The sequence below is a fragment of the Carya illinoinensis genome, chromosome 1 (assembly GCF_018687715.1).
Source record: "Carya illinoinensis cultivar Pawnee chromosome 1, C.illinoinensisPawnee_v1, whole genome shotgun sequence".
Taxonomy (NCBI): Eukaryota; Viridiplantae; Streptophyta; class Magnoliopsida; order Fagales; family Juglandaceae; genus Carya; species Carya illinoinensis.
The window spans coordinates 38,172,713-38,191,110 of NC_056752.1; the positions used below are offsets into that span (position 1 = coordinate 38,172,713).

General features: G+C 35.7%; 2 protein-coding genes and 1 long non-coding RNA gene across 5 annotated transcripts; 2 read left to right on the forward strand and 1 right to left on the reverse strand.

Moving 5' to 3' along the window:
* Positions 1–3,453: 3,453 nt before the first annotated feature.
* Positions 3,454–11,178, forward strand: LOC122317740 (nuclear poly(A) polymerase 3). 3 transcript variants are annotated; one of them, XM_043134736.1, is made up of 11 exons: positions 3,455–5,339; positions 5,422–5,644; positions 5,760–5,837; positions 6,498–6,605; positions 7,162–7,224; positions 7,309–7,473; positions 7,748–7,861; positions 8,827–8,889; positions 9,013–9,318; positions 9,508–9,672; positions 10,526–11,178. In XM_043134736.1, exons 2-11 carry the CDS (start codon positions 5,612–5,614, stop codon positions 10,913–10,915), a joined length of 1,485 nt encoding a protein of 494 aa, XP_042990670.1. In that variant the 5' UTR covers positions 3,455–5,339; positions 5,422–5,611; the 3' UTR covers positions 10,916–11,178. The 3 variants fall into 3 exon arrangements, with proteins under 3 accessions (XP_042990684.1, XP_042990670.1, XP_042990676.1); XM_043134750.1 differs by having other exon boundaries at positions 3,454–5,644; positions 9,118–9,318; XM_043134742.1 differs by having other exon boundaries at positions 3,457–5,644; positions 7,312–7,473.
* Positions 11,179–11,962: 784 nt separating this feature from the next.
* LOC122317762 lies at positions 11,963–14,222 on the reverse strand. Its single transcript, XR_006244636.1, has 5 exons — positions 13,681–14,222; positions 12,956–12,997; positions 12,743–12,807; positions 12,544–12,609; positions 11,963–12,245 (listed from the first exon to the last, which is right to left on the reverse strand). It is a non-coding gene; the product is annotated as an uncharacterized LOC122317762 (long non-coding RNA).
* Positions 14,223–16,998: 2,776 nt separating this feature from the next.
* LOC122317768 (cell wall / vacuolar inhibitor of fructosidase 1-like) lies at positions 16,999–17,711 on the forward strand. Its single transcript, XM_043134765.1, has one exon. It carries the CDS (start codon positions 17,072–17,074, stop codon positions 17,600–17,602), a length of 531 nt encoding a protein of 176 aa, XP_042990699.1. The 5' UTR covers positions 16,999–17,071; the 3' UTR covers positions 17,603–17,711.
* The last annotated feature ends 687 nt before the right edge of the window (positions 17,712–18,398 follow it).

The window sequence follows — 18,398 nt, forward strand, 5'->3', positions numbered from 1 at the left end:
GTTACCAATACAACAGAGAACTACACTAAGCACAGTAGAGAATAACAACCAAATAATTGTACTCTACAGTGACATTCTAGAAGCATTTTACTACTGTGATGCATGTGTATGCTCCAACAGTGAGGCTGGGTGTGGTGTAGAGTGGTTTAAGCTAATACACCCCCTCAAGTCCAAGGTGGTGTCAACCACATTGAGACTCGATCTAAAGTGAATGAACTTGTCGGCAACTAGAGGCTTGGTACGTATATTTGTTATCTAGTCTTTGGAGCTACAGAAAGCTACTCCAAGAGTATTGGTAGCAACCCTATCTCGAACAAAGTGGTAATCTATGTCCATATGCTCAGTCTTTGAGTGATACATTGAATTGGCTAATAGATAAGTTGCTCCAAGGTTATCACACCACAGAGTTGGTGCTTGATGAAGAGGGAGACTTAGCTCACAGATGAGGGTTTGAATCTAGATGAGTTTAACTGCTAAAGAGGCAATGGCCTTGTATTCAACTTCGGTTGATAATCTAGCCACTGTTTTCTACTTTCAAATGAGATGCTTGCCAAGATAGATACAAAAACCACTTGTTGACTTTCTATTATCGGGGCATCCACCCCAATCTGCATTTGAGTACACTTGTAAATTAAAGCTGGATTGTGATGCAAAAAATAGGCCGTAATTGACAATGGCCTTGAGATATCTGAGTATGCGTTTAAGAGCATCCTCATCCCATTCCTCATCCCCATCCCTATAATTTAACTCAAAATCACATTTCCTCAAAATTTTCCCTAAATTTTATTCATCTTTCAAAAACCTCCTACATCCCATTCCCCATCCCTATCTCTATTCTATTAAATAATATTTTTCTATTCTTTTTTTATTACTTTTTTCTTTCACTTCTATTTACAAATTTAACTACTCAATATTTTTTCTTATTTTTTGAACTATTACTCTAGTGAATATTTTAAAAAAAAATTTAAATTATTTTTTTGTGAATATAATAATATTTTTAAAATTAATTTTTTTATTTTTTCGTAATTAATTAAATTATTTTTAACATTATTATTTAAAACTATAATAAATATGAGTATAAAAGAAAGTGTAGATGATTGAAAAATTATTTATTTTATATATTAGAATAAAATATTAATAAAAATGATTTAGGGAATGAATAGTGAGTCCCCAAATATGGGGACTTACTGTTTATTCCCTAAATCTTTTCCCTAAAATAGGGATCCGGATGTGGGGGGTATTTTGACCAAAACCCTAAAATAAATCTTAAATTATGGGGAATATAGAGCTTTGGGGAACCGGATGGGGATGCTCTAACAACACTCCAATGTGTCTCTTTAGGTGAGTGCATAAACTGACACACCTTATTCACGACAAAAGATATATCAAGTCTAGTTAGTGATAAGTATTGGAGACCCCTAACCAGGCTTCTATACAAAGTAGCATTATCGAATTTAGGTGCATCAAATTTGGAAAGTTTAATCGAGGATGCCATAAGGGAAGACATGGATTTTGCATACAACATGTTGCTACGGGTAAGAAGAGATTTGATGTATTTTCTTTATGTAAGCAAAACCCCATGCTTAGTATGATTGACTTCAAGACCAAGAAAAAAGGATAAGGACCCAAGGTCTTTGATTGGAAAAGATTGACCTAAGTCATGAATTAAAATAATGATGGCAGAGGGCTATGAGGCAGTCATGACTATGTCATCAACATACACTAAAAACATTGTAAGATTAGCATGAGTAAGAATAAATAATGAATGATCATCCTTAGATGCAGTAAAGCTATACTGAAGAAGCCATAAGCTTAGTTGGGCAAACCAGGCTCTCGGGGCCTACTTGAGGCCATAGATAGCCATATGAAACTTGCACACGTAGGTCGGATAAAGCCCTGAGGCTGTTGCATGTGGACATCCTATATGAGAGTGCCGTGTAAGAAGGCATTTTGGATGTTTAATTGGCGTAGGGGCCATTCTTGAGCCACTGCAATCGACATGATGGGGTGTATAGTTATGGGCTTGACCACAAGACTGAATGTCTTGTGGTAGTCGATACCAGGCTGCTAATGGAAGCCCTTGGCAACTAATGTTCAAAATAGCTGTTGGCATTTGTCTTTGTTCGAAAAACCCACATGTAGCCAACTATGTTAGGAAAGGGGACAGGGGGAACTAAGCTCCATGAGCAATTTTGAAGGAGAGCAGTATGTTTTTGAGCCATGGCATGACACCATTTGGGAAGCTTAGAGGCAACAAACTAACTCGAAGGCTCATCAGAACAGTAATCGTGGTAGAGAAACACTATCGAGTGGGATAAACTATAGTCCCATTTGCAACAATTCGAGGTTGGGAAGAATTTGTGGTGGCGTGAGTAATTATTGGAGAATGAGGAGGAATGAGAATTGGTGCAGCATGGATTGAATTTGAAGATGGTATTAAAGACTCGTGAGAAGAAGGGATTTGAGGGCTGGAGGTTGAAGATGAAGATATGAGAAGAAATGAGTAGTCAACCTGGGCCTGGGCTGAGTAGAGAAGGAGATGATTGTGGGTGGCTGGATGAGAGGGGAGGTGGGCCTAATAATGAGGGATGAAAAACAGGTAAAGGAATGGTTGTAGAAGACGTGGGAGATTGGGCTGTATTGGGTCGAGATTTTGCCAAAGGAAAAGAGGCTTCATGAAAAAGGACATCCAACATATAGTTTGTTGGTTGTAAGATCCAAACATTTGTAAATTTTTGTGGATTGCACTGTATCCTAAAAATAAATATGAGGTTGAACGAAAATTCAATTTATGTGAATTATAGGGTCTTAGATTTGGCCAACGCTCACAACCAAAGACTTTTAAAAATGTGTAATTGGGATCACACCTATGAACCATGAAATAAGGAGATTTATGTTTAAGTGTTGATGATGGATGAAGATTGATTAAATACATGGTAGTCTCGAATGCCTCGGCCCAATAAGTAAAAGGAAGAGAGGAGCGGGCTAAAAGAGCAACCCAGTTTCAACGATATATTGGTGTTTCCATTCGACAAGACCATTTTGTTGATAAGTATGTGGGCATGAGACACAATGATTGATTCCAAGTTTTTGACATATGGAGGAGATGGATTTAAATTCACCTCCTCCATTAGTTTGCAAGGTGATTAACTTTGTTTTAAACATAACAAATGAAAAAGGTAGAAAAACTTGGATGGCACCCGATTTCAAAGTGGAAATAACCATGTAAAACGAGTGAAATGGTCAACACAGAATAAGTAGTATTTATATCCATTTTGGGAAACATGGCTGGATCCAATAAATTAGAATAGACTAATTCTAAGGGCCCATTGTAAGAAGCCCGACTTGAATGAAATGGTAATTGATGCAGTTGGGCCCGTGGGCATTCTGGACATTAAAAAGTTGTATCACTTGGACATATTGGCAAACACTTATTATTGCAGAATACAAGAAACAAGAGCAAGAGAATGATGACCCATCTGACGGTGCCACTATGCAATGGAGGTATGCTTGCCAACATAAGCAGAAGGAGGTGAAGGGCTGGGCACGACAAATGGAAATAGTAGAGACCATTATGAGTTGGTCCGATGAGGAGGGTTTTCCTGGTCCAAGAATCCTTCATAGAGAAGTGAGAGGAGTGAAATTCAAAATAACAACAATTATCAACACAAAATTTAGGCACCGAAACAAGATTAAAAGATTTCGAAGTGTAAATGAAGAAGTAGAAGTGGAGAGAGATGAGTCGCCGAAATTTTGGATTGGAAGACCGGTGCTATCACCAACTCGGATAGTTTCACCACCAGTGTATTGTTCAGACAAGGGATTCAAGTTAGCCATGTCATTTGTTATGTGATGCGTGGCTGCAGAGTTTGGATACCAAGTATTGTCAGAGTATAAGCTAGGAGTAGTGTGGTTGGCCGAGAAATGCTAAGGAGCTATATATTGAAAGGAATGGTTGAATTTGTTTTCACATTGTAGAGCAATATATCCAGGTTTGTTGCATACTTGACAGGTAGGCCTCGATGCATTATATTGATTTGCAGAGAAATTTTGAAAAGAGCGACCACCACATCCATTGTAAGGATAATGACCTTAGCCACATCCATGAAGACGATCTCTTTGGTCACGTAGTGTAGCTAAACTGTAATGAGTAGAAACTTCAACAGGAGATGTTAAATTTCATGTGTTATGGGAGAGACGATTTTAATGGATGAGAAGCAATTGATATAGTTCATGAGTGGATAGTGGGTTTGTTTGTGTGGTAACAGAAGTGATAAAAGATTCTTACGAGGGACCTAACACATTTAGAATATATGAAACAAGCTCTTTATCATAAAAAAAAATGTTACCAGTAGCTGCTGGTGAATCAGCAAGTAGTCTTACTTTACCAAAATAATTTGAAATGGTATGGTCTCCTAGTGAAAGATTAGTGAGTTGGAATCAAACCTGAAATTTCTTAACCTATGAGTGAGAAGAAAACATGGAAAAGAGGAGTTGTAGTGGAGGAGAGTACATGACCAAGAATGAATTCAGAGAGTGATGGGAACAGGAAACTCAAAACTAATTGGTTAGTGCGTCTCTAGGTCAAGAAATTTGGGTTGGGTTTTGCGGTTGGATCTGAGTTTTCTAAGAGAAATTCTGGTGGGGAGAGCAGAGTTCCATCTACATAAGAGTATAAGTCTTGGCCTCGTAAGTAGGCAAACGTTTGGACCTTCCATAGGAGATAGTTCTAAGAGGTTAATTTGGTGGTGACAATATGAGAGAAGGAGGATGTTATGGAGGGGATGGAAGAAGATGAGGAAGAGGAGGACGATGAGGCCATGGACTAGAATTATTAACAGTTTAGTTGTGTGGCTCTTGATAATATGTTTGAAAAAAGGACCGAGAGAAGAAATTCTTCATTGTATTGATCATATATCATTTAGAGTAATGAGTCTATATATAGACTGTACAAAGAATAATAAAAAAAAATCGAAGTTGTTACCAATATAGCAGAAAACTACACAAAGTACAGTAGAGAATAACAACCAATTAACTTACTCTACAGTGATATTCTAGAAGCATTTTACTTTTGTGATCCATGTGTATGATGCTGCTGTGAGACTGAGTGTGGTGCAGAGTGGTCTAAGCTAATATGCTGCAGCGAGGCTGAGTGCAGTGCAGAGTCGTCTAAGCTAATATGCTGCAGCGAGGCTAATTATAATCTATAGTTGTTACAATTTACCAACAAAATGGAGAAAATTGGCAACGGTGGGATTCCAACACGTGGCTCCCAATATGAATTCCAGCCATACACTCTCCCTCTCTTCGACGCAGTGCCATATTCAAAAGCTCCAAAAGTGAAATATACAAATATTTTCGTCTCTTGCGTATTTCGATTACTCTCATTTCCTATTGCGTTAGCATTTTTTATTTTTTCAGGAAACCAAAAAAGCCAAAAAAAAGGCCAGTAGATTTCGGTCCGGCCAGTGGCGTGTTTTACATGGCAGCGCATGCTTACCACAAACAAAACGGCGTTGTTTTTGTACCTAAAACGCAGTGGTGTTACATCTCTGGCGATACTCCTTGTTCCGAACAATCTACCGGTAACAGCACCTGTTGGATTATCTGAATGGACGAGGAAAGGTCAATCTCTCTGGTTCAGGTATATTGACCTTTCACACATTTTCTTTCTTTTCCTTTATTGTGGCTTTAATTGATTGCAAATTATGTACTTTTTCTATTGGGGTTTATTTTAATGGGTTGCGATCTTTTTGTAGTTCATGGTTAATGAAGGACTCGTGCCGTCTCCGGACGAGGAAGAGAAGAGGAAAAATGTCATTTTGAAGCTCAAAGAGGTTTTTCTTTAGTTTAGAAATATGTAGAACATATCTTTTCAGGGATTTCAGTAGATTTATGTGCTATTTGTGCTAAAGGTCATTTTTTCTGAGTATGTTAAAGGTCATTTGTTCCGACCGAAACAATATATTTCTCACTGTGTCACTGCTCTACTTTCTGGGTCTTGTTTCTTTCCTTCAGTTTTGGTCCTGTTGTTGCTTTGATCTTATGGGTTGGCTAAGCAACATTTTTTCTCCTCTAATAAGGCGGAGCTTTTTTAATTTATACGCCCTCCCTCTACTTGAATATGGTTAATAATGTATTCACCATTTCTCGAAGTTTTGCCCAGTCCCTTTCAGATCTTTCCTACTCACTCGCCTTTAACATTTATTTTGCGGACTAGCAAGTTATTCTTTTGTTGGGTTATTCCCCATTTGCAAAATCTTGTGTGAGGACGCTTCCCTGAACTAAGGTTCACAGTAGAGCATGCTGGTTAAGTAGTTTTTCATTGCAATAGTTATGATCTCTTTTGAGGCGTCTGCTTGTATATGGGGAGTTTATTACGTACCCGACCACGATGGTAATTATTATGTTTTTTTTGTTGTTGCTGATTATGCAATTTGATGATTTAATATCTTATTTGTCTTTTTAAATCTTTGATATCTCAAATGAACATGCAGATAGTTTTGACATGGATTAAGAAGGTTGCATGGCAACGTCGTTTTCCAAAAGAGCAAATTGCTGCTGCCTGTGCCACAATTCTGACTTATGGATCATATGGCCTCGGAGTAAGATTTTTCCTTCTCTTTCTTTTTTATTTTTTTTTTCCTTTTCTTTTTCCTAACATTTTATACACTGGCGCTTATGCTAATACACATATAAGATGTTTATAATGTGATGAATTGAAAAGCTATGGTTTGGAGCTGATTAGGTTTGAACTTCTAGAAACTTTTGTTTTATTTTGATTTTTTTGTTTGTTCTTTTTAAAGTTATTCAAGATCGATTTAGTAGTAGTAAAGTCTCCGCCTTTGGAAATGAAAGATTGCAAATAAACCAAATTATAATATGGACAATTTTCTAGACTCTTCTTGGCCGTGTTCCACACGTTGTTTGGTTGAGCTTGTTTTATAATCTTTTTCAAAGACAGAGTCTGGTATGGTACTTTGGGAAGGTCGGATGGCTTAATCATTCAGGAGTAGAAAACCCAATTCAGTCCATAATTTTCAATGTGAAGTATTCAGTAGTATTTTATGCTTGGTATTGCGGGATGCCACTGGAGCTGTAGAGTTTCTAATTCTGCTTCTTATTAACTGATATAGATTTTTATTTTAAATATATTTACAGGTTCATGGTTCGGAATCCGACATTGATGCTTTATGTGTTGGCCCTCTCTTTGCAACCATGGCAGTAAGTACCTGTTGCGCTGCATAAGATATCTTTGATTTTGGGTGGCATAATAATTGCCTCAGTTTTCAATTAATGCAACTTAAGCAGGAGGACTTTTTTATTGTTCTGCACAACATGCTTAAAAGCAGACCTGAAGTATCAGAGATCCACTGTGTAAAGGATGCAAAAGTTCCTCTAATTTGGTTTGAATTTGATGGAATCTCAATTGATCTCCCATATGCGCAACTTAAGGTGTCATCTGTTCCTGAAGTGAGTATTGATGCTATGCGACTAATTGACTCAATGCTTACTGCTCCTGTCCGTTGAAAGATTTTAAACATTTTCAGATTTCCATTTTTAACTTTTTTTTTCCTCTTGAATTTTTACTTGCATGTTTCTAGTACCCTGGTCTCTGCTTTGCTTACATGTAGTTACACCGTTTTGCTTCCAATGTTGTTTCATACTTGACATAATATGAATAAACCTTTTTCTGCTTTGCTATTGATTATCGAGATTTTTGAGCTGCTGAGCCTATGAAATGTAGAATGTGGATGTATTAAACCCATACTTCCTAAGGGATGTCAATGTAACTAGCTGGAAGAGCTTGTCTGGTGTACGTGCTAACAAACGCATTCTTCAGCTTGTTCCAAACTTGGAGGTACATGTTTATTTTATCTTATGATACTTCTCTTCTCCTACCAATCTACCATTGACCCAGCCAAGCAAGCCTAGCTTTGAAATTTCTATTCTTGAGCAATTAGTAGTTGTATTGTGAGGACACTCTTCCATATAAATTTATTGAGGAGTAAATTTGAACATGATAACCCCAAGGGGTTGGCCCAAGTGGTGAAGGCCTTGGTCTTGGAGTATCACTCTCTTCAAAGTTCAAGGTTCAACACCTCATGGGTGTAAACAATCCTTTGGGGCCACACACTTGATGAAAAGCTAGCGATTTAACTAGTTCCGTGTAGGAAAACTTCTGAGGGTGCTGTGTACGGGATTGAGATTTACTTTGCAGGAGTGAGTCCGAAGGGCCCTACCTTGGAGAGGTTCTTTGACATAAAAAAAAAAAAAAAAAAAAAAAAAGGAAAAGAAAAGAAAAGAAAACAAAGAACATGATCATATTGCTATCTGCCCCTTGATTTTGTGCCAATGTGTCTCAATTAATGTTGTAACATCAATATATTGATTAAGAAATACCATGGCTTGAAGTTTTGACATGACTTTTTCTCGGCTAATGAGAGATGTTTGGGATGATGTAATTGTCGGAAAAATACTTTGGGGGTGAGTGGGTGTGTTTGAAAAAAGGAAAAAAGGGGGGGTTGGGGGGGGGGGGGGGGGGGGGTGGGGAAGGTTTCATTCTTTTGGAGTATGCTGACTTGGAATGCCATATGGGATTCACTGGAGTATTTGAGACGCTATGAGTATTAGTGGGGTTGACAACTATATCATTATATGCAGATAATATAAAATTTATAGCAACCTTTACTGAAATGTTTTAGATTATCATTTCTCCTTAACTTATCAAAAAAAAAAAAAAAATATTTTTTTTTAGATTATCATTTCTCCTTGTGCTGTTTAATTCTTCAAAATCTCATGCATGTTGCTGCTGATGCATTTCAGAATTTCCAATCAATGCTGCGATGTGTTAAATTATGGGCTAAAAGGCGAGGAGTATATGGTAATGTAAGTATGACTTAGGGATGGTGAATATATTTTCATGCTTGCTCTTACTTGCGTTGAGAGCTTTCTTGGGCATATTTTTTTTTCAGCAAGTGACAAATCCATGCCCTTTTTGGCTGATTGCAGTTACTTGGCTTTTTGGGAGGAGTTCATCTAGCAATTCTTGCAGCTTCTGTTTGTCAAAAGCATCCAAATGCTAGCTTAAATTCTCTTATTGTGAATTTCTTCCAGATGTTTGCATTTTGGCCTTGGCCTACTCCTGTTATATTGCAAGATGGAATATTGCCTACTACCAGAGATGCCATTGAGATACGATCCTTAATGCCTATACAGCTGCCGTGTAGTCCATACGAATATTGCCATTCCAATGTCACTAGAAGCACATTCCGCAGGATCAGGGCAGAGTTTCTCCGAGGTCATGATAGAACTAGGGTATGTTCTGCAGTTTAACTGAGATATAATTCTCTATGCCTACTATTTGACCTCTTGCTAAGCCACTACCTATTGATGGATTTTACGAATCTTGATGTGCAGTTTATTGTGGTGTCTATCTAGTTTTGTTAGGAGAATATGTCTTGAGGCACAAGATAATGTGGAACTGCTTTTTGCCTGGTGTTGCAGGATCTTTTGAAGCCAGATTTTGATTGGGGTAGTGTATTTGAGCATTTCCCATATCCAAAGGAGTATACACGATTTGTCAAAATTTACCTCTCAGCTTCTGACCAAGATGATCTTGGAGATTGGGTAGGTTGGGTGAAATCACGTTTTTGCTCTCTTCTTACCAAGGTAAGGGGCTTATAATTGCAGTTCATTGTATTTATTTTTGTATGGTTGAAATGGTAACTTCAGCTAAAACTCTACGGTACCATGAGCAATCATGCCCTGGGAGCTGGCCTTGTTTGGATGTTGTGCTGAGATGAGATGAGATGAGTTGAGTTTTTTTTATGAATAGTAGTGAGTTGAGATGATTGAGTAAGTTTTGTGGGGCCCACCTAAAATGAGTTTAGATGTGTTTGGATGTTAAGATGAGTTTAGATGTATTTATGGAAAATTGAAAAGGGTTGTGGGTTCTACGTATAAAGAGGTTTTGAGTTGAGATGTGCTTAGTAATTTGAGAGTTATGTATTTGGATATTAGACTCAGTTTAAAATTAGACTGAACTGAGTTGATCTGAGTTGAGTTTAGGATCCAAACGCACCCTTACTTTAAGGTACCAGAGTGTTACTTGTATGGCTGACCCTTAATAACAGATATATGTCCTTGCCATGCTGATTGGAATAGTTTCTTTAGTTTAATGTAGCCCACCTCCTAATGTTACATGAATTTGGTGAAGTAGAAAAGTCAGGTCATTTGCATCCATATTAATTATTTTGGTTAAATCACCAGGCATACATGCATATGAGCTGCCTATCTTGCAATCCAGAACATGAGCAATGATGTTGTGGGAGTTTTATGGTACCTATGGTTAAAATTTGTTGGTCAATTTTGAATAATTGCAGAATGTGCTAAATGCTGCAATCACATGGGACTTGTCTGTTTCTTCTCTGACTGAATATGACACTTATTAAATGAATATCAATTTTTTACAACTTTTTGAAATCTTTTGCTGAATTAACAATCATGTTGTTATTTGCTGCAGTTGGAGGAGGTGCAAGGTTTTTGTGACCCTAACCCTGTTGAACATGTAGATATGGATGTAACAGAGCCCAATGTTGTGTTCTACTGGGGCTTAAATCCCAGCAAGAGTAGTTTCACAGATATACTGCATGTTGAAGAGGATTTCATGAAGAATCTCAAAAATGGCTATCAAGGATCTGCTGGAGGGATGGGATTATCCATTTTGCAAGCTTCGCAGCTGCCTAAGAGTGCTCTTCTTGACACTGGAATAGGGAAGCGGACGAAAGCATGTTGGAAAATTCTCGATTACAATCTTCGAAGAACCCCAATGTACTCTCAGCATTTGCCACATTACTTTGTTGGGTATGTGGCAACCGACAGAGAGCCTGAGCACCCACGTGATGGGGGTTAGGCTTATTATAAATTTATATACCATACTTGGTTTGCCTCATGAAATATAGGTTTTCATGGTTGCGCAGCCTTCATGAGGGATTAAAAAGATATATGAAGATGATGACAGGGGTAAGTTTTTGAGCATGCAGTAAAGAGGAGAAATGGCAGAAGCTGAAAGTTGGAGGTTAGTCTTGAGTGAGATTAGCGTAGTCAAAGTTGTAAACTCAAATATTCAGTTAAATTGCAAATTTTCCAAATGATGTGTGAATGCTTTTTCTGAAATGATTTGTGTGAGGGCAGTACGTAATTGATTCGAATGGTCAAGTGATGCTTCAGATTTAGAAGTTCCCGGAGCTATATTGCAATGACTTCCTGGGAAGGACTGAATGGAGTAGGGGTAAGACCATGTTTACGTGATCTTAATCAATATAAGAACAAGTATTAGTTTTCACGACTCAATTCTTAGACCACAACAAAGCAAATTAGAAAAGGGTATTTCTAGTCTTCCCCCAGAGTAAGAAAGAGGTTTTTATCCCTTTTCAACCATAACGCTCTCTAGGCCTGTTCATTCGGATTCCGACACGGAAATCTGAATAGACCCAAACTGAAACCTGGATTTCAAATCCGGCTCAGGTTAATCCGGGTCATAAACGGGCCAGAATCCGGATGAATCCAAAATTTTCAAAACTTGAATTTCGGGTTAAGATTAAACCCGGTTTTTTTTTTTAAACCCCATATAAAAGTCTTATCCAATATTTTCACATATAACTCTGATTTTTTTTATAAAAAATAAATAAATTTGATTATGCACTTTAGAGGTTGAAAAATCACTCCTATATAAAAATTTCACTTAATTTGCCTCCCAATAAAAATGCATGTCAAAGCAAAAAAAATTTCAATATTCATCTATGCAAGTATGCATGCATTACAATACAATCCACTACATATTATATTATTTGTTATTTATACATTACATTACGAAATACTAAATTACAATATATGAATTACAAAATCAGTGATTTAATTTCCACAACAAATAGCAACTTCAAAGAGATTGGCCTCAAAGTGATCCTGCAAAAAATAAATTAGAAAGAAAATGGCATTTTAGTCTTCCCAATTTGTAACTACTCAAACATTCTCATCAAAACAATAAAACAGAGAGTTTCTAATAAGCAGTAGTAAATACACTTGAGCTTTTATTCAGTATCCATCTAACAATAACAATACGATCCACAAGAACCGAAAGAAAAAGCAGTACTTCAAAAAACAAAAGCCCATAAGGTGCACCTCAGTCTCTTTTGTACTCCTGTAAGTTGAGCTTGCAATACCCTTAATTGATTCCTCAATTCCTGCACATCGTATTTACCCACAATCCACTTAATCGAGTAAATAAAGAATCCAAATAATAATGTATTAAGATACTGGTGGTAAACAATCCGTACCTCAATTGTTTGAGGGTTGCAAGAAAAAAAGAAAAATAAGGGGGTGCCAAGTCAGATGGGGTCAAGAAGTTCTTGGATTAAATCATGCAGATTTGAGGAGTAAACAGAAAAAGGGCAGCTCACTCTTCATTAGTATTTCAGAAGAGTCGAGAGAGATTAGCTACCGGACACAACTGAGAAAGAATAAGCTGAAACTTGATCTCACCTGATTGGAAATCAGAAGATTACCATCACCCTGAACTTCTTCCATCTCCACATCTGAAACTTCTTTCTACAACATCAAAATTTTCAGATATTTCAGTTAAAATGAAAACTTGCAGGAATAAGATTACCATAATTTCAAGACAATGGATGGAAATAGCCTTGAACACATAAAATTTACAGATTGATCAATACAATAGTACCTTGAACACATAAAATTCTCTATATTTACATCATGGTCCAACTTCTTGAAGGTTTTCTTTAGAACCTATATTGCCAAACAGAACATCGACATGAATAAAGGAATAAATATTGAGGGATAAATGCTGTTTGTGATATTGATCTGTGAAAGGAAAACAAAATGACCAATATGATGGTTTTCTTTTTTGTTTTTGGTCTCATGGATCATGACTCACATTTGTAGGTAGCATCCTCAATCTCGCTACAAATCACTGTGTCTACAACAAGAAACAAATGATATTATTTCAACAGTTGAGCGATATTAAGGATGTCTAGAGAATAACATGTAGGGTTCATTCTGCACAACTTATTACTATCAGCAAAATTAGCAACAACAAAAATCTTCCAACCTTTTGAAATTGTTGCACTGTAGAAAACCAACCAACTTATTTGCCGGACAAAGTGATTTCATTCTAAAAGAAGTACTAATAATGATGACCATTATCAATATTATTTCACTTCGTTTACTCTGTTTGTTAAACTTGTTATGCTAACATGAGTTTGCCTTTTAAGCAGAGGAGGTGTCAACACTTTTCTCAAGCTGCGGTAGCTTAAAGATATATACAAGTTACTGCAGCCTATATTTTCTTGAATTTCTTTTTCTTCTACTCAAATAAAATAATATTCTTAATATTGAACTTACTCTAAATACGTTAATATTTATCAAATATGATTTTCAAAACCCCCCATAGACCACTGTGATATTATACTTTCAACAAAATACTCCCATTACTTCTATACTAACAAAACAATCCAGTTCAACAAAGAATTATATGATATTTAGCATGTTTCGTAGGTTCAAGGGCATTACCCTCAATATTATAGCAAATAAGCATCATTTAGTAAAGATCCAAGTAATAGAAGATTTAACGATAAAGTAAAGGGTAAGCAAAGAACAAACCTTGGGTTCTTGAGAGGGAAGAATTACAGATAGGGCTTCGGAGAGGCTGAGATTGAAAGAGGGACAACGCCTAGGGTTTCGGAGTGACTGAGAGAGGGCTTTTAGCGCAGAGATATGAGGGCAGGGGAGAGAAAGTGAGAAAAGAAAATAAAAACGAGAGAGTAAGCCGATGAAAATGAGATGGTTTTCGGCATTTTCGCATTAGCAGGCAGAGAGAGACAGAATGAGGTGAAGTGGCGGCAGCAGCTAGGGTTTCAATCTTAGATGAACGCGAGAGACAGAGAGAGGGGGGGTATTTAGCTGGGGGAGGGAAAAAAAATAAATGAAACCGAGTACCGGATTCTTAATCCGTTATCCGAATTTTAAATCCATACCCAAACTGCATAGGTCTGGGTTTTATTTCGGACCGGATTAAGAAATCACCGAATTTCGAATTGGGCCGGATGATGAACAGTCCTAACGCTTCCCAAAGAAGTGCTCTCACCCCTTCCACCCAGTTGAAAAGCTTCTCCTCCTCTTTCCCCTCTCTCTTTATTTTAATTTGTTTCTCTTTTTTGTTTTCACATTGGAGTTTAGTTCTGCCATGCATCTTTTCTCCACGACCGTAACATATAACCACCTCAGTTTGTCCTTCATGCCTCCTCCATTTCACTGGTACACGAGCCTTGTCATTGTGTGGTGTTACGGTCATATGCCGGTCTCACATGGCACGTCATCCCTTGGTGTTTAAGTTTATCCTCTTTAGAATAAGCTCTGTCCGAAATATTTTGGAATTATAGGCAGCTACTTTAATGTATTCTTTACATATTTTACTATATTTATGCCATACCACTTATGAAAGAAGCGCCAACGAGAGTCAATCCCGAGAACTTTCGACCATTATGTTTTCTTCAAAAGGAAGACCTTCTTAATCTGAAAAGCTTCTTTTTCTGTGACAAATACATTTCACCAATAAACGAGTAGCTTTAGCCTTTAATCTAGCACTGTCATGTCCTATGATATATTGAGATCAATGATTTATTAAAAAATTACATTTATGTAAGATGGTATGACAGACAGGCGTATATATCCTTTCACACCGCACCCTTTTGTACAAATTAAATGCATTACGTGGATATATATGTTCTTATCAACATGAATTACTCTGATCACATCATTAATGTCGTTGTTCTCGCTGGTTGGAGCTGGCCTGCTTTCTAAAAACTTTTGTCTGTTTGCTTGAGTGGATGAACATTGTCGGCTTCCATACATCCAATATCCATTTTTATCTCTTACACGGCAATATTATTGATTTGCAAGGAAAGAACTTTTAAACTATATACATCACAGCTTGCTAGCTTTTCCCACTACTAATAAAATAATCTCGGTGAAAGGACGCTAATGTGATTTGCAAGGAAAAGACGGTAGTGGCGAAACGGCTGGCATCTTATCTGCAATAATGTAAAAATTAGGAACGTCATCAACATGTGACTGTGATGAGACCTTTATACGACAATTGGAGCAACAAGTCGCATGTGGTCTCCATAGACAGCTTTTCAAAGTGCATTACAAGTGTCGTACTAAGGCCTAATTCTTTCGTATTAAGTAAGTGCATTACAAGTGTTGTACAAAGGCCTAATTCTTTCGTACTAAGTGCATTAGATCGGATTGAAATTAACTCATTTTCAGTTTAATTTTAAATTAAATTTAATATTTAAATATCTAATTCTTAAATCATTAAATTTATTTCAATTCTAAATCTCTTTATATGTGATATTTATAATTTTTTTTAACTTAATAATTTTTTATATATAAGATTTGAAAATTTTTTTAACTTCTTATAAATATATTTAAACTCATTTTAATATCTAAACATATTTAAATTCATATTAGATAGATCCTATAAAACTCATTCTACTATCTTAACTCACTAATATTTATAAAACCCACAAGGCAAATTGTACGAAGGATTCTTCATTTTGGGCAAGAGATCAACATTATGACCACAAAAATTATCCACTCAAGGCAGGAAAATATCCCAAAACTTTATCACCATTTCCTGATATTTTTTCTTAAGAATCCAGTGGTCTTATATATATATAAGTGAATCATGCCAGCTAATTAATTGATATCATTTTAAATGTAAATACTTATTATCCAATATTACCTATATTGTCCCTTCAAAAAAAAATTACCTACATTGTGATTCTCTAAATATTTTCTTAATTTTCTCACGTTAACCATTTTTCCAATTATTCAATTATAATTATTCTAACCGTCTCGATTTCTTACAAGCTAGCATTAATTTGCATTTCTCATTTAATTTTATTTAAATGAATATCAATGCACCCATTAAAGACCTTTTGGCTCATATTAATTTCCAAATGATCACTTGCAATATTATAGAGCTGACATTCAAATGGCCATCTTGACGTGACAATGGTGCCACGTAGTTTATTAAAAAAAATATATTCAAAATGAAAATGCATGCGTCAAAAAATACTTAAAGAAGAAGATTAAAATTTAAAATTTCTTTTATTACTTTTATGTTTGTATTTTTATTTAAATGAAAATGCATGCGTCAAAATGGGTTGCAACCTCATATAGCAGATTGATTTGCGTAACTGTTACTTAATTTTACTTCTGCAATTCAAATTGCAATAGGTACGTACTAGCCAGTGGCGGAACGATTAAGGTCCGCAGGCGGCGGGGGGATTAGGGCATGGCCCCCCAAAAGTTGGGAAATATATATATATATATATATATTAATTTTTTAATTATTTAATAAGGAAATATTAATTTTATCTTAAGTTGATCTTTCTATAAAAAATTAATTTGAATCGTTTTGACTCTTCCAATATCTACAACAACCTAAACGAATATTTTCAGTTATGAAGATTGTTAAAACAAGACTTTGTAATAAAATTAAAAATGAGTTTTTAGAAAATAATTTAGTTATCTATATTAAAAGAGAAATAGTTAAAAATTTTGATTTTGATTTAATATTTGATGATTTTATTTTTTTTTAAAAATGTAAATTATAATTTTAGACACTATATTTTTTTTATTTGATATATTTATATGAGTGTTTTTATGTTATTTTAATTATATATCATTTTTGATATATAATATATTTTTTTAATATATATGTTGTATTAAACATATTTTTTTTTTTTATTTTAGATCTTAATAATGATAGTTTTATACTACAGAAATAATTGTGTAGAAATGAAATAAAAAATATCTTATTATCTTTACTTGACCCCCTGAATCAAATTCCTGATTCCCCCACTAGTACTGGCCCCTTACTCCTGGCCTATAAAAGAGCTCGCACTCTGAAGAATGACCATCATCTAGCTCTTTGCATTTCTTTACAACTTTTTGCCCCGTCTTCTTTTCCTGATCTGAAAATATGAAACTTTTGTTGCTCATCTTTATTGTTCAAGCTGTTCTTCAGACCATATATCTACCGGCAAGCCAAGGCGCGGTGCAGCCAGTGGCTGTCAGATTGATTGAGCGAACATGCAAGCAGACACCCCTATACAATGTTTGTGTATCTATTCTTAAATCAGACTCTCGAAGTTCCAAGGCAGACGTCACAAGGCTGGCTCTCATCATGGTTGATGCACTCAAGGCCAAGGCAACTGGAACTATGAACTATATTAAGACGCTTCTCCGGGGCAACCTAAAAGGAGATGTAAGGCGTGGCTTAAGCTCTTGTGCTGACCTATACAATGCTGTTTTAGAGGCTGATGTCCCGGTAGCCATTGAAGCTTTGCAGAAAGGTGATCCTAAATTTGCTGAACAAGCTGCAAATGATGCTGGCATCGAGGCCAAATCATGTGAAAGCAGTTTCTCAGGCTATTCGCCTCTCACTAAAAGTAACAAATCCCTGCAGGATGTCTCAGCTGTGGCTGCAGCCATTGTCAAGTTATTGCTTTAAGGGGTTGATGCGTTTTTTGTTATGAACCTACCCACATCAGATACAAAATGAAATAAGAGTTTTACTATATATAAATAAAGTTACGTACTTATCTGCGTATTAATATTAATTTCTTCATATTCATAATTTAATTTAGCACTATTTTATTGAAAATTATTTTTTGACTAATCACATTAGATTAGTGTACATATTAGTGTATAATTATACTTGTAACTAGATTTTTCTATGAAATAATGTCTTTAATGGAATATTTTTGGTAGCATATTTTAATTAGCTTCAATTAATTAGTACTTAGTCATATTATTTCCTTTTATATTATTAAGTGTTTGGAAACAAAAATAATTTCTATATGGAGAGACTTTCATATACAAAAATCTTAAAAATGATGGATAAGCAAGTGGAATGAGACACAAAATTTTCATATCATATCATTTAATTATTATAATCATTTCAAATTTTTATATTCCACTTTTTCAAATTTTAATTCAATTTTTTTAAATTTTAAAATAATAATAATATTAAAAAATAATATTTTAAACTTTCATCTAAAATAAAAAAATCTCATCTCAGTATCCAATCCTACCCAAGCAACTTTCTCTCAAAATATTTTCATCTTCAATGAAAATTTAGAGGTCCAGTTCTCTCTAAGTAGCCATCCCTCCGGGCATGGCTCTACCATTTTCTCCATATTTAGCATCATGGATGTCCTCTAATAGATATGCACATCAGTAAGTAATAAGACTATCGTTTACCATGATGATAACAATAATTGATAAGGTGGCAGAGATAGACCCAT

Bases quoted from the DNA above. Each gene is read 5' to 3' on its own strand.
- LOC122317768 (XM_043134765.1), top strand. From the start codon at position 17,072: ATGAAACTTTTGTTGCTCATCTTTATTGTTCAAGCTGTTCTTCAGACC.
- LOC122317740 (XM_043134736.1), top strand. From the start codon at position 5,612: ATGGACGAGGAAAGGTCAATCTCTCTGGTTCAG. The intron at 5,838-6,497 runs GTTTTTCTTTAG...ATGAACATGCAG, and splicing joins TCATTTTGAAGCTCAAAGAG to ATAGTTTTGACATGGATTAA. The intron at 7,225-7,308 runs GTAAGTACCTGT...ATGCAACTTAAG, and splicing joins CTCTCTTTGCAACCATGGCA to CAGGAGGACTTTTTTATTGT.